The sequence below is a fragment of the Papaver somniferum genome, chromosome 7 (genome assembly GCF_003573695.1).
Source record: "Papaver somniferum cultivar HN1 chromosome 7, ASM357369v1, whole genome shotgun sequence".
Classification (NCBI taxonomy): domain Eukaryota; kingdom Viridiplantae; phylum Streptophyta; class Magnoliopsida; order Ranunculales; family Papaveraceae; genus Papaver; species Papaver somniferum.
In genome coordinates, this window is record NC_039364.1 from 94,548,489 (window position 1) to 94,565,057 (window position 16,569).

The following is a 16,569-nucleotide window of genomic DNA, read 5'->3' on the forward strand; positions in this document are numbered from 1 at the left end:
ATCTAATTTTAAATGAATAAGGTTATTAAAAAATGGGACATATTTATTGTTATATAAGGACATATTGTAGGGTGTTAAAACTAGGGACATATAATTAAGATACCCTTTTTGCGTTACTTGCGCACGTGCGCTTCACCTTATGTTCTTTTCCTCGGTAAAACCAACAAAGTTGAAAGATATCTGCGATCAAGGCAAGATCACCTTGAGCATTTTCTCTTTACTAGTCGTGGGCTAGAGAAGAAAAACCATGGGGAATACTTCATCAATGTTAACACAGTACGACATTGAAGAAGTTCAAGAACACTGTAACAACACTTGTAAGTATCTTTTGTTATTTGTTTTTTCCGTTTTGATTTTAGGGTTTTTACTGATTATGGTGACATCTGCAGTTTCACAACAAGAGATTGTTTCCTTATACCAAAGATTCTGTCAGTTAGATCGAAGTGGTGGAGGATTTATTTCTGCAGATGAGTTCTTGTCTGTACCTGAATTTGCTGTTAATCCTCTTTCTCAGGTGACGTATTTTTACTTCTCCGTTGAAAATATTTTTTTTTTTTCATTCAGCTGAATTTCATTTTTTTTATTTGCAGAGATTGTTAAGGATGATTGATGGTTTGAATTTCAAAGAGTTTGTAGCTTTCTTGTCGGCTTTTAGTTCTCGTGCCACTCCTGATCAGAAAATTGAGTGTAAGTAATCTCTTGGTTTTAGTCTTTTAGCTACACTACGTGTAACCTGTGCTATATCACAGGGGCAGACTTACCCGCAGATGATAAATGCTTGCGTAGATTGAAATAACATATGGTCTGCCCAGCTTTATTTATATAGATACAGTTTTGGTATATGCTGTCAAAAAGTTCAAGATCTTTTTCACAAGTGCAACAATGTATTGAAATGGCATTCTTGAATTTTGAAAAGGCGTGGTATTAATTTTTCCAGAAATATTGTGGTTTGTGCTCACATTAGACTGAAGTAGCTAATTTTAGATGCACAACCCTTTGGTTTCTTATTGGTTGACGAATGGAAAACTCCTTCCCTGTTGTAATTCTGTTTTTTCTTCTTCTTTTTTGCTAATAGTCATCTTCAAGGTATATGATTTGGACTGCAATGGGAAGGTTACCTTCAATGATATAATGGATATGTTGCGTGATTTAACTGGAACATATATCTCTGAGCAGCAAAGGCAGGTCAGTTTCTAACAGGCTGCCATCTTAACTTTCTTATTTTACATTTTAATCCGGAAAACCTTGAAAACTAGGATGTGTACTTACAAGGTTGTAGACATTCTGATTTCCTTTAAGAGCTACATAATATTATTTACTTTTTTGAAGCATAAGAGGTGTATGTATCACTTTCCTGGTACAAAGAATATATTGCAACTAAACAACATTGTCATTTCCTTGTTTATAGAAGCGTAGACCGTGAGTTTGAACCATAGTAAATTCTTGCAACTTGTACTAATTGGAGAATCATTTGTGGTTAAAAGCTAAGCTTATTCACATCAAATTAGTAAAACTAAGTAAGGTTACTTAGTGATGACTTCGTTTTATCAATTCTGATATTGCATGAACAGACAAAGAATAGTGAGTGTTTAGTACCTGCACCGAGTTTGTGCTTTAAGTATGTACTTTGCACATTTGAGATCCATGGCATGATGTTATTGGAAAAGGACACTTTTTGTGTGATGAAAATCCTTACGGGGAAAAGTAGATAGGAGTTTTACATGTATATATTAAGTTTTCAGTTCTCCATATGATAGTCCCTAAAGTCCAGGAGAAATCATTTCAAAGCTAGATCCATTTACTGACACCAAGATTCAAGAGATTTGGGTGTGTTTCTTCGTGGGCACCTCATCATTTGGTTCGGTGAAAGGTTTTTAAATCAGAGCCCTATGGCAAACACACAGGGACTGCTCCATTTATGGTGTAGAGATTACTTAGATTCATACAATAAAAAAAGAATAGCATAGTTTTGTCAGTTCCCACATTATAAACACAGATTATTAACTATCACCAATTTTCAGCTGAATAACATACATAGGCATTAAGCATAAATAAGCACAGAATTCAGATAAAGATCAAAATTCGGGGTATACAATAATTTACAGGAGCATAATGTAGTATTTAACTATGTATTTTTGTTGAAAATACGATAATGAAGCTGTTGAGATCTGATAGTTTGAATTAGCTATACTAATTCTTGTATGTATGAGTTGTGATTTTAATGATCATATATCACAAAAAAGATGACTTTGGTAAGTTCTTAGAACTTAACAAGTTTGAAGAAAGGCTAATGCTCCACAAGCACGGCTGTAAGGGTGGTCACGTATATGAATCATCATAGATTGTAGCTTCCCCATTATGCTTACTCATATGGTCTTGTTGGATGTTTGAGTTCTTGTTACACTCGTTTACATTAGCTTGAGAAATTATAAACATATTAAAAGAAATTGAATTTTATTTACGGAGCATAGCCTAAATAATACTTCATCTACATATCCATTCTTGAACCACCCTCTAGGCTGGTAAAGGATGGACTTTGCTATATCTTTTCCAAGTTGTCATCATCACCTGTTCAATGACATGTGACACATAATTCAGTATTTAAAATTTTTGCCCCTTCTACAAACAATCTTAATTTCTCTCGTGCTTATCTTGTAGTTACTGTTCAAGGGTTCTAAAAATACTTATACTGCCTGACCTTGATGATGACATTGATTCTTGTTATTGTTTAGGAAGATTATACTCCATGTCAAGGCTAACTTAGTGATTCATGCTTCATTAGAATTACCGACACCAACTTTGGATTTTGATGAGATAATGGCTTGAGATAGAGCTGAGCAATAATTTATAGTTCAACTTTACTAACTAATGTTTTTTTGAGCAGCAAGTTCTGACCCATGTCCTTGAAGAAGCAGGCTACACAAAGGATTCTTTATTTGTTTTAGCAGATTTTGTGAAGGTAATGATGTTACTACGTCATGTTTGTATGAGTATTTCGATGTTATTGTTAGGTGAGTACTAATTACTATATTAATCCACTGATCACTTCTGATCTGCCAAACAATGATGACAGACGTGTCTAGGTTAGGTCTTGCTCAAGATCTGATGTTCGTTTTTGCATTTCGCCATGGGGTTACTAGGATTTAATTTTAAAGCACCTCTAAAAAAAATTGTGTGGACACTTTCAGTTGGCTGTTATAGAACACGTTAGAGGTAGAAGAAGTTGTTAAGCATGTGGTGTCTTCGTGACAGATTCTAGTATAGTGAGAATCCAGTGATGATACTTTGAAGCAGTTGGTAGACGATTGAGATTAAGTACCCAAAGGAAACTAAACAGACACTTGTATTTTGCTCTCTTGTACTGTTATTATTTACATCGGGACATGACAATAAATAAGAAACAGGCCATGTTGGATTCTTGCTATGCGGTTGATATCAAGTTCTCAGAGGGTTTGCAATTTTTGTACAAGTATTGGGTTGGATGTCACTCTGATGTAGTAGGCCTTGTATGACCAGGATACAGTTAGTTTTCCAAAAATTAATCTTTTGATTCTTTTCATGTGTCCTTTTCCATGCTGGTATAATTTTATGATGGCGGAGCTTTATGTGTGATTCTGGTTCACTGTGTTTGCAGATTCTGGGTAGCTCTGGCTTAAAAATGGAGGTTGAAGTTCCAGTTGATTAGCAAGATTAACAATTTTTGTTACCACTCCTTTTATGGATTTGAATGCCAAGTTATTTTTACGTTATTGTGTTCGTATCATCAGCAGCAGGCCTTAAATGTGTTTGTTTATTGTACTTATGTATGAACCTAGTCCGGGCTGTGGAGATAGGTCAAAGGAGTTAAGCATGTAATTGTAATCCAGTTGTTTGCCACTTTACAAAACCATTTTCGGAGTTATTGTGTGTACAATCAGTCCAGAAAAGGCTATTTCCTGGGAGCTAAAGAAAATTAGCCTCTTGAAATGTCAATGCTGCAGCTTTCTCTAAACTTTCTTTTTGCAGTCAAGTATACTCACCAGTAACAATAGGTTTTGAATCGTAAATCTAATGTGAAGATTTAAATTGCCATTACTGATCTCCTGCTTGTTATCACTTATGTTAGTACTTATGTTATCTTAGTTTAGTTAGTCATTATAGAGCTAGTACAAAGATTTATTTGTGGCAACATTATAAGCAACATGCATATCTAACTCCTTTAAAATCCTATCTCATATGTGCCCCACGTTGAACGGTGAGTGTTACCGTTCGCTTAGAAGAGAGTATTTATGATCGACCTGGAAAGGACACTTGGCGAGACTCTATTGGTCTAAACCTTCAATAATGGTTTTACAACCCTAATCTTCTGCCGCACCTCTTCCTCTCTCTGTTCTCTTTCTCTTGAGTTTCTCTATCTTATACTCTGTCATTCCCAGGAACACACGTAAACCCTTTATGATGTTATCATTCTTCTCTGCCAGTGACTCCATCTCTCGCCTCTTTCCCTTCTCCTTCGATCAAAATGGATGTAGTCATGTCTTCTTCGATCATCATCAACAGGGTAACTTTCTCCTCTCTATACCGTTTCTACTGTTGTACTCAATCATAAAGAAAGCTCATACATAAAGTTCATCATCAATTGAATCTCTCCGAACCCTAGAATTCTTTCCCCTAAAGTTAATTCGGCCGACCGACCGGAGGGTCCGAAGGATCCGAAGGGAGGGAGTCCATTTTATGACCATTTTTTTGTAAAATGAAACTTCATGTTATAAACGTGTATTGCAAGGTTGTAATATAGGGAATATTTAGGGTTTTACGTTTATTTACTTAGATGCCCTTGTGTCTAGCCTATATAAATAGAGGTTGTATTCTTCACTCTTGTTACACATTAATAAGAATTCTCCTCTCTATTTTTCTATCTTTCACACTACGTAATCAGCAATAACATCCATGTACTGCGTGATGATTGATTGATTTTCATTTCGTTTCATTATTTGTTCTCATAAAAGAAATAAAAACAGTACAATTGTTTACGGTTTATTTTTTTTTAGGTTTTCCTTTTCTTTTTGTGAGGGTATTTGATGCCCGTGTTTGATATCAATGAGTCGCAAGACGAGCTATCACTAAATCTTTCGGATAACTCATGCTATCGTTATACAGAAAGCCTGATTTGGACATGAAAAAGATTTACTTCTCATTATTAGACCTAGAAGTACTAATTGTACTGATGACGGGTCGTTGGGTCTCTTACCTAAACTGACTGTGTACCTAACCTTTGTATATGGGACAAAGATTTATGAATTTTAATTATTTCCAGTTTGTTTTATTATTTTGATTAGGTCAACAGAGTACTTTAATGTTTGCAAACCAATTGAAACTCATTAGATATTTTCTTTCATCTGTTACTCAGTATGCTTCTTTGTCTCATATGACTGTGGTTGCACATGCCATGGATCCTCTTTAGTTTCTTTGGTACGAGATTTAATCTACTGAGAAGCCTATACGGTTCTTATTAATCATGACTGGCTACATCTTTTTATTTTTAACCTCCTGTATACCTATGCTTTCACAACTATTGAGAGGGGTTGGTATACGAATGGCCATAAACTCTGGATCTGTGAAGGACTTACGTATGTATATTTTTTTTCTTTTTAAAATAGCTTCTATAAATCGTTATTGTTTGTAATAAGCACTTTAAATGGTCATGTCTATGCCGTCTAATCAATCATTATTTTATTTTATTTTTCCTATTGGTCATGTTTGGCTATGCCGTCTAACCAATAGTTATTTCTTTATTTTTCTCCTGTATACTGTATTAGGAGTTTTATTTTTTGTAGCTACACTAATTTTATAAATTATTGATCATCTTTTATTTTATTAATATTCAGATCATGTCTCTATCAAAGGTGAACTTCAAAATCCTTGACATATCGGGCAAGAACTATTTGTCTTAGGTTCTAGATGCAGAGATACATCTGGGTGCTAGCTCACTTGATAAGACTATTACTAAGGACAATAAGGAGTCCCAAGAAGATCGCTCTAAAGCACTAATTTTTATTCGTCATCACTTGGACGAATCTTTGAAGTCCCATTATCTTACGGTGAAAGACCCGTATGCTCAGTGGACAGAGCTGAAGGATAGGTTTGACCGTCAAAAAACGGTCATCCTTCCAAGAGCTAGATATGAGTGGATGCACCTTCGCTTACAAGATTTTAAAAGCGTAAGTGAATATAACTCGGCTTTATTTCAGATTATCTCTCGTTTAAAGCTATGTGGAGAAACAATTACTGATGCTGATCTTTTGGAAAAGACTTACTCCACCTTTCATGCTTCAAACATTTTGCTTCAACAGCAATACCGTGAAAGGTAGTTTAAGAAATACTCCGAGCTTATCTCTTGCCTTCTAGTAGTTGAGCAGAATAATGAGGTGCTACTCAAGAACCATCAAAGTCACCCAGCAGGTTCAACAGTTGCTCTAGAGGTGAACGCTACAGAAAGTCGTGGCAATGCCCCTGAAAGCCGTGGGAAAGGACACGGACGTTGGTTAGGCCCTAAAAATCCCAACAACAAAAAGAAGGCTGGTAATAATCCTCATCACAGAAGGGGAAGAAGAATGTGTTCCCAACACAAAGGAAAAAGCTCGCAAAGCCACTCAAAGCACCATGAATCTGTCTGTCACCGTTGTGGTTCACCAGGGCACTGGGCAAATGTTTGTCGTACTGCAAGGCACCTTGTTGATCTTTATCAGGCGTCTATTAAGGTAAAGGAAAAGAAGGCTGAAACCAATTTTTCCCAACATGACATACCAATGGATATTGCTCATCTTGATATTTCTGACTCCAAGAATGATGGAAATGAGATTGAAGACATGGATTCCATTTTCAAGGATATGTGAGTTTATTTGTCTTATGATCAGTTCTTTTTAGTAGATTAAGTAGTAGTTTGGTTTGAATAAGTGACAATGTTTTGTCATATTTTTTTTAGAGATTGTTTTTCTTTTAGGAAGTTGATTTTAATGTATTAATTATTGAAATTCTCTTTAGTAATGAAATTATTTTCTTAGTATTTATTCTCCATAACTTATATTATTGTCTTTATTTTTCTAAAGGGATATGGATATTGCTAATGGAAAGCCGAAAACAAGTGACGAAGATACATGTCTTGTTGACAGTGCAACAACACACACAATTTTTCGTAACAAAAGGTTTTTCTCCCATTTAACGTTATCTACGACCAATGTTACTATAATTTCAGGGACTTCTAATCTTGTTGAGGGACATGGAAAAGCATCGATAATGCTCCCTAATGTACAAAAATCCATGTCCAAGATGCCTTATTTTCAACAAGGTCTAAACGCAACTTGTTGAGTTTTAAAGACATTCGTCTTAATGGGTATCATATTGGGACAACAAACGAAGCTAACAAAGAGTATCTATGCATTACTGACATTGTCTCATGTAAGAAACAAGTCCTAGAAAAGCTTTCATCTATATCTTCTGGATTATATCACACTTTCCTAATTGAATCACATCTTGTGAGTCATTCTAAGACTTCTGATCCCGGTGTTTTTAAACTTTGGCATGACCGTTTGGGTCATCCGGGATCAACTATGATGCGTTGAGTTATTGAAAACTCATATGGACATCCTCTAAATAGACTTAAAGTCTTATCATTTAATGATTGTCCATGCATCACTTGTAATCAAGGAAAATTGATTATTAGGCCATCATTGATGAAAGTTGGCATCGAATCACCTAATTTTCTGCAACGAATTCAAGGTGATATATGTGGACCAATTCACCCTTCGTGTGGACCATTTCGTTATTTTATGGTTCTTATTGATGCTTCAACACGATGATCACATGTTTGCTTACTTTCGACTAATACTGTTGCATTTGCAAGACTTCTTGCACAAATTATTAAGTTACGAGCTCAGTTTCCAGATTTTCCTATTAAAACTATTCGTCTTGATAATGCTGGTGAATTTACCTCTAAAACATTTAATGATTATTGCATGTCAATTGGCATTGATGTTGAACACTCCATCGCTCACGTGCGCACTCAAAATGGCTTAGCGGAATCATTTATTAAGCGCTTACAATTGATTCCCGACCATTAATCTTAAGGTCTAAATTGCGATTTTCAGCATGGGGTCATGCAATATTACATGTTGCAGCACTGGTCCGTATAAGACCAACCAGCTATCAAAAATATTCACCTGTTCAACTCGTATATGGGCATCAACCAAATATATCTCATCTTCGAACTTTTGGTTGTGCTGTGTATGTTCCCATTGCTCCACCATAGAGAGCGAAAATGGGTCCTCAACGTATACTCGGTATATATGTTGGCTATGACTCTCCATCTATCATTCGGTATTTAGAACCTCAAACATGAGATGTTTTTAAAGAAAGATTTGTTGATTGCCAATTTGATGAATCAAATTTTCCGTCGTTAGGGGGAGATAAGCCAAAACTTGAGGAACACCGTGAAATTTCATGGAATACACCATCATTAGCCCACTTTGATCCTCCTACAAAACAATGTGAACTTGAGGTTCAAAGAGTCATACATTTGCAAAATATTACAAACCAAATGCCTGATGCATTTACTGATACAAGTAAGGTAACAAAATCACATATACCTGCTGCAAATACTCCTGCGAGAGTAAGTATCCCAGAAGGACATCATGATAATCAGTCCACAATACGCTTAAAACGTGGAAGACCTCTTGGTGCAAAGGATTTAGTTCCGCGGAAAAAGAGATCAGTAGTTGGCGTTCCGGAAAAAGCCATTCTCTCTGAAACATTGATTGATCAATCAAATACTGATACACAAGTTGCACCTGAAGAGGCACATGTACCTCAAAATAATGAGATCTCTATAAACTATGTTGGTACAAGACAAAACTGGGATATGAATACAATTGTTCCTTATAGTAAATTTTCTTTTACAGTTGCTTTGGATATCATTGAAAATATTGATGATCCTGAACCACAATCTATCGAAGAATGTCGTCATAGAAAAGATTGGCCTAAGTGGGAGGTTGCAATCTAAGCAGAGTACAACTCATTAGTAAGACGTGGATTTCTTGGTCCTATTGTTGTAACTCCTGGAAATGTAAAAGTTGTCGGATACAAATGGGTATTCGTACGGAAACGTAACGAGAAAAATGAAATTGTGAGATATAAAGCTCGACTCGTTGCACAAGGTTTTTCACAAAGACCGGATATTGATTATCAAGAAACTTATTCTCCAGTGATTGATGCCATCACATCCCGGTTTCTTATTAGTTTGGCAGCTTCATAAAAGCTTGAAATGCGTCTTATGGATGTAGTTACAGCTTATCTTTATGGGTCACTTGATAGTGACATTTATATGAAACTTCCTGAGGGATTTAGTATGCCTGAAGCAGACAAGTCCAAAGATCGTAGTGTATACTCAATAAAACATCAAAGAGCTCTATTTGGACTAAAGCAATCTGGAAGAATGTGGTATAATCGCCTTAGTGAATATTTACTGAAAGATAATAATGCTATTTGTCCATGTGTTTTCATTAAGAAATCCAATCCTGGGTTTGCTATTATTGCAGTATACGTTGACGATCTAAATCTTGTGGGAACTTTAAAAGAACTCGCTGAAACCGCTGTTTACTTGCAGAAGGAATTTGAGATGAAAGATCTTGGTAAAACTAAGTATTGTCTTGGTTTACAAATTGAGCATGTCTCAAATGGGATATTTTTCCATCAATCTACTTATACCGAAAAAGTCTTAAAACGGTTTTATATGGACAAAGCACATCCACTGAGTTCCCCTATGGTTGTGAGATCACTTGACGTGAATAAAGACCCATTTCGACCTAAAGAAGATGGTGAAGAACTTCTTGGTCCGGAAGTGCCATATCTAAGTGCAATTGGTGCTCTTATGTATCTTGCAAATTGCACAAGGCCAGATATTGCTTTTTCAGTTAATCTGTTAGCTAGATACAGTTCTGCTCCAACTCGAAGACACTGGAATGGAATCAAGCACTTATTACGTTATCTTAGTGGCACTATTGATTTAGGTTTATTTTACCCTTATGAATCTAAGTCAAAAATAATTGGGTACGCAGATGCAGGTTATCTTTCAGATCCACACAAATGACGATCACAAACTGGGTATTTGTTTACTTATGGAGACACAACTATATCTTGGCGGTCAGTAAAGCAAACAATTTCATCTACATCTACAAATCATTCTGAACTAATAGCAAACCACGAAGCAAGCCGTGAGAGCGTCTGGTTAAGGTCAGTAATACATCATATTCAAGAATCATGTGGACTTCCTTCAACTAAAGATTCACCAACAATATTATACGAAGACAATACTGCTTGCATTGCACAACTAAAGGAAGGATTTATCAAAGGTGGTCGAATAAAGCACATCAGTCTGAAGTTCTTTTTCTCACATGATCTACAAAATGATGATGTGATTGATGTCCAACAAGTACGTTCAGATCACAATCTAGCAGACCTCTTCACTAAGGCATTACGAACTTCTACATTCAAGAAATTAGTTCACAAGATTGGAATGCGTCGACTTAAAGATTTGTAGGCCAAGATTTCGCTGAAGTATCCATCAGGGGGAGAATCATTAGGACTTAAACGCGTTGTACTCTTTCCTTCGTCAAGGTTTGTCCCACTGGGTTTACTTGTCAAGGTTTTAATGAGGCAGTATATGCGTGTCCAACACTGTTCTGAGTCTCACACATTTCAGGTTTTTTCTCTCTTGATTTTCCTGATATATTTTGTGACTTAGACACAGTGGTCATCAGGGGGAGTGTTATAAACGTGTATTGCACGGGTTGTAATATAGGGAATATCTAGGGTTCTACGTTTATTTACTTAGATGCCCTTGTGTCTAGCCTATATAAATAGAGGATGTATTCTCCCTTCTTGTTACACACATTAATAAGAATTCTCCTTCTCTCTCTATTTTTCTATCTTTCACACTACTTCACATAAATTTGCAATTTGATAAAAAGATTTTGGTAGTGTGCACTTGATAATACCAAAATATCCCTCCCTTTTAGTCCAATTACAATAATTCCTTATGCATCCCATTCCTTTAGGGGTATAATTGTAAAGCAAACTTTAATATACCATATCTAAAATTTCGTGCCTTGGAATTTTACAAATTTTATCTCGTTGGAAAGGTTATAAAAAAAATCTACGCATTGAGTACAAACAACAATATCAAATTTAGAGTGTTTACGAAAAAATCGTAGGCATTTTTCAGTTTAGGCACAATTTTAGAAAATTAAATGTATACCCATTATACAAACCACCACAAAAGATACATAATTGGGCCGACCGACCGGCCCGAAGGACCCGAAGGGAGGGAGTCCCTTTTATGGCCACTTTTTTGTAAAATGAAACCTCACATAAATTTGCAACTTGATAAAAAGATTTTGGTAGTGTGCACTTGATAATACTAAAATATCCCTCCCTTTTAGTCCAATTACAATAACTCCTTATGTATCCTATTCTTTTAGAGCATCCACAGTGGGCGAGTATAACCAAAAATTTGGGATGAGATCGTAACACAGTGGGACGGAGTAAAGATCAAATCCCAACCAAAGATCAAATTCCAGACCAAATATGGTCGCGACCAAATCCCAAATTCTAATATAGTCGGGCGTAAATTTAAAGTACGCTTGTTGCTGGGCGTAAATTTAAAGTACGCTTGTTAACGGGCGTAAACCAAATTTACGTATGTTGGTGGGGCGGAATTTAAATTTACGTTTGTTGCGGGCGTAACATAAATTTACGCCTGATGAGACGGACAGAAGAATTCCGCGCGTTGACAGGCGGACACCAAAATTCCGCCCCTCTCAAACGGACTTTTTTTTTACGCCTTATCAGAAAAATTATGAAACATGAAATGAAAATTTTCGAACGTTAGGATGATAAATTTTTCGAACGTTGGCGTTGGAGATTGCGTAGCAGATTTTTGACCGTTGGTAAGATATTTATATCTTTCGAACGTTTGAAATTGAATGTTAATAACGGGTTTATTTTATACATATATATACCAGATGAATTCCTTTAACATTTTCATATCATTCGTTTGTATTCGGCAAGAAAAAAATAGTATCAGGAAGAAAAAATAGTTTTCCATATTTCAAATCATTTTGAAAATTTTCATCGAATCGTTTTTAATGTCAACACCACGAATAGCAAGAGGTCCAAATTTTACGACAATCGAAGATGTCACGATGTGTAAAATTCATTTATCAATATCTCAAGATCCCGGCGTTGGAGCCGATCAATCAGAGATTGCGTTGTGGACTCGTATCAAGGATGATATTGAAGCTCATTTACCGGATAAACCAGAGCGGTCTTGGAGTTCCTGGCAAAAACGATTTCAGGGAATAAGTAAAGAAGTGGCGTTGTTTTCGGCAAAACAGGCGGAAGTGGAAGGTGAATATCATACGGGATGGGGTCCGGAAATGACCGTGAGTATTCTCTCTGTTTTGAAACAATTATTTTCTAATATTGAGATGCCCATGAACCTAATTGTTTTTAAAAACATTAACAGCTCGAAGAAGTAAACAAACGGTTTAAGGAATGCAATCATGGAAGAAAATTTAGGCACGAAGAGTGCTACCCAATTGTCATAGAAAATATAAAATATAATCGTCGATCGACTTTTGTTTTTGATACGACGCACGATTTGGATAGTAGCGTGAATACCGAGGAAGATGGCACTCAAGTCGAGTCCGGTAACGACACAGATAAAGGAGACATAGAGAATACATACCTTCGTCAGATGGGAAAAAAAGCAGCTAAACGACTGAAGAAAACCGGGCGAGAGAAATCCAACAGCCAAGAGGAATTGATGGGAATAATTATTACACAGCAAGAAAATTTCAATTCTCATTACCGGGAACAATCAAGATTCAAGATGGAACAAAAAAAGGCCGAGTTTGCACAAAAACAAGCTGAGCATGCGGCTAAAATAGCCAAGGAGGTCGCAGACGATGAATTTCGCATCATGATGATGGATCTTTCCAAATTGGATCATGTACAAAAGGAGTACTTCGAACTTCGAAAGGCTTTAATAGTACGGGACAAAAGGAGCCAATTATAATCGTCAAAACGGGATAGTTCGAACCTTAAGTATTAAGTCTAATAATAAGTGATAATAGTTTTAGTAGTTTATTTACGTTTTAATATGTATTAATTTTGTCATTAGTCGTATTATTATGTAATATTTGGGATTTAATTTTATCTTCATTTAATTTAATCAACTTTAACTTATTTTGTAACATCTTACTTTAATTTACCAAGTGATGAGTATATGAAATAGAGTTAATACATTTCAATAAAATTATTCGTTAAAATAAAATCACATAATTTTTTCATATGGGAAACAACATTTAATTCCAATATTTTGTCCTCGTCTCCAACCTTTTAATTCCCATATTCTGCCCATATATGTTCGATTAAGTCATCGCGCAAGCGAATATGCCTATCTTTGCTGCGCATATGACGTCGGCGTTGCTCAGCTCTAATTTGGGAAAACTCCTCACTGTTGCCTCTTAATATATTAACCGGTGTCGGGTTGCTACGATGATCATAAACATGTGGCCATTCACCGGGTAGACGCTCATCCTCGACTATCATATTATGTAAGATAATACACGTTTTCATGATATAGGCAAGCACATCTGGATTCCACATTCTAGCAGGTTGTTTGATGATTCCAAACTGTTGTTGAAGTACACCAAATCCCCGCTCTACGTCTTTTCTTGCACCCTCTTGCATCGCTGAAAATATCTCTTTTTTCCTACCAAGCGGATGTTTAAACGCCATAATAATAGTAGCAATTTCTGGATATATTCCATCACCTAGATAATACGGCATGTCATAAGAATGACCGTTTACCACATAGTTCACCGGTGGTGCTTTTCCCGTGACCAGACTTCGAAAAACATATGAACGGTTCATCACATTAATATCGTTGTTAGAGCCTGGCATACCAAAAAATGCATGCCAAAACCATAGATCATACGACACCACCGCCTCCAACACGATACTTTCGCTCCCTTTATACGCGGTGTAAGCCCCTGATTCGGCAGATGGACATTTATCCCATTTCCAATGCATGCAATCTAGGCTACCTATCATCCCTGGAAATCCTCTATCTTTGTTTTGGTTGAGCAACAACTCAACATCACCAGCCGTAGGTTCACGCAAATATTCTTTCCCATACACATTGACAATCGACTTGCAGAACCTCCGAGTTGCTTCCAACACCGTGGTTTCGCCTATGCGTAAGTACTCGTCTATTGCATCTGCCGCACATCCATAAGCTAACATTCGCACCGCTGCAGTTACTTTTTGATGAGGGTTTAATCCTAAAACTCCACACGCATCGGGCCTTTGCACAAAATATCTGTCTTCGGCTGTAACACCTTCCACTATTCTGTTAAACAATTGTCGACGCATCCTGAATCTTCTGCGAAAAACATTAGGTGGTTGGTTTGGATACGGAGAAAAATAGTCGTTCCACAGAAGTTCAGCACCAGTCTCACGATCTCTTGGTATTTTGATACGAGTTTGAGGCCATTTAGAATTGGTAACAAGGACTCCCATACTAACGGCCATGTTATTTTGCATAATTGCTATTGAATCATCATCCGAGGAATAAAAACTACTATTAGAAGAAGAAGAAGAAGATGAAACAGAAGAACAATAGTGAGCGGTATTCTCATATGCTTCCATATTCTATCCGAATCAGAATAAGTGTGTGATTGTAAAAAGAGGTGTGTTGGTATTTATAGAGTGAGTGACGGAGATCACATGCTTCCATTTTCCATCAGGATTAATAAATAAAATAACATAAAGTATTTGACAAATTTTGTAAACTGTTTGTCAGTGAGGTGTTTGTCGTATTGAAATGACTAGTCGGTGAAATTTGAAAGTATTCAAATAACTACTCGCTGAAATTTGATAGAAATTTGATAAAGTATTGAACTGACTACTCGCTGAAATTTGATTGCCTATTGAAATGACTACTCGCTGAAATTTGATTGCCTATTGAAATGACTACTCGCTGAAATTTGATAAAGGATTCAAATAACCACTCGCTGAAATTTGATAGAAATTTGATTGAGTATTGAAATGACTACTCGCTGACTACACATAACAAAGATAAATAACATAATAAATGTCTAGTATGACTACACATAACAAAGATAAATAACATAATAAATTCAAAGCTAAACCATATAAATAGTCATCACAGGCTAAACATTTCCCGTATCCGGAGGCGCCGATCGCGGTGGGATAAAAGCCGTTCTCGGAATGGGCCTGACCGAGGACGTTGAAGATGATCCTTGACTCATAGAACTCCACACTTGTGGTGGCAATGTGGGGGAAAAGGCGCCGAATCCAATGGAAGGTTGGATGGTGTGTGGCGTTCGGAAAAGAGACAGTTGATACTCCAATTCCGTGATCTTATTATTCTGGTTTCCTATAAGTTCATCTTTCGCTAATAGACACTCCATCCTATCTTTCGTTTCTCGTAATGTAAAATCTCGAAATTGTTTAGTAAAATCAGCATATTCTTGGAATAATGCATAACTATCGCCCTGTCATGAAAAAATGAGATAGATGAGTTTTTTTTTTTTTGGAATTAGCAATGTAAAGTTGAACGAACACTTACGGGCGATAATTGTTGTTGCGGTGGAATAAGAACATGTTCATCTGGTTTTCCAAGTTCGGTAGAATAGAAGTCACCGCTGTACCCAAATGTTTGGACCTCCCAATCAGGATGTGTCACATATTTTCTGAAATTAGTAACCTTTTTCCAATACTCTAAATATACTTCATACTGCACAACTTGCACCACCTCGGTTGCATCAACAAAACCGTCCGCTAGCAGGAGTTTTGCTTGGTCATCACCCAAATGCCCAATAATTACATGTAGTTTCATGGGAACAGCAAACGAGGGATGGTTTTGCCTCCAACATCTTTCTCCTAAATAAACATTATGCTGTATAACCAAAAAGGGAATATAATTGTAGTGAGTACGTTATTAATTAGATAAATAACGAAAAATAAAAAACTATGTTATTGACGATTAATATTAATGATATAATATAAAAAATCATGTCTAACTCACAACGCCATTCCAAGAAAATATCCATCTCGAGTCCGACAGCTTCCTAGCAGACTTTCCCATCTCAGAACTGAGGACGTCGGTGTATGATTCCCATGGGTGCCATGTCACTTGGTCAATCGTCAGCTGATTCAGTAAAATCCTACAACGAATAATATCATTCTGACACCTCCTTCCATTCCATCTGGAAATTACAGGCCATTTCTGTTCATTACCGGTCATTGAGATGTCTGGTCGACATATGCCTAGGTATTCATACCCCCAAAACTAGTCCATAAAATTAATGAATCAAATTAATATATCCAAGGAAATAAACTTAAATGAAAATATACTTTACGTTGAAAATTAAAATAAAATCGATTACCAAAATACCTCTAATATTTGGAAGGGCCCGCTTAGTGCCTTCTGTTGTTTCCTACAAG

The 16,569-nt window shown here is 36.4% G+C and overlaps 1 protein-coding gene across 1 annotated transcript; it reads left to right on the forward strand.

Annotated features, from left to right (window-relative positions):
• Nucleotides 1–242: 242 nt before the first annotated feature.
• LOC113297892 (calcineurin subunit B-like) lies at nt 243–4,073 on the forward strand. The gene is made up of 6 exons (XM_026546465.1): nt 243–317; nt 390–514; nt 591–687; nt 1,076–1,185; nt 2,885–2,959; nt 3,635–4,073. The coding sequence occupies exons 1-6, from the start codon at nt 248–250 to the stop codon at nt 3,683–3,685; spliced, it is 528 nt and encodes a 175-aa protein (XP_026402250.1). The 5' UTR covers nt 243–247; the 3' UTR covers nt 3,686–4,073.
• The last annotated feature ends 12,496 nt before the right edge of the window (nt 4,074–16,569 follow it).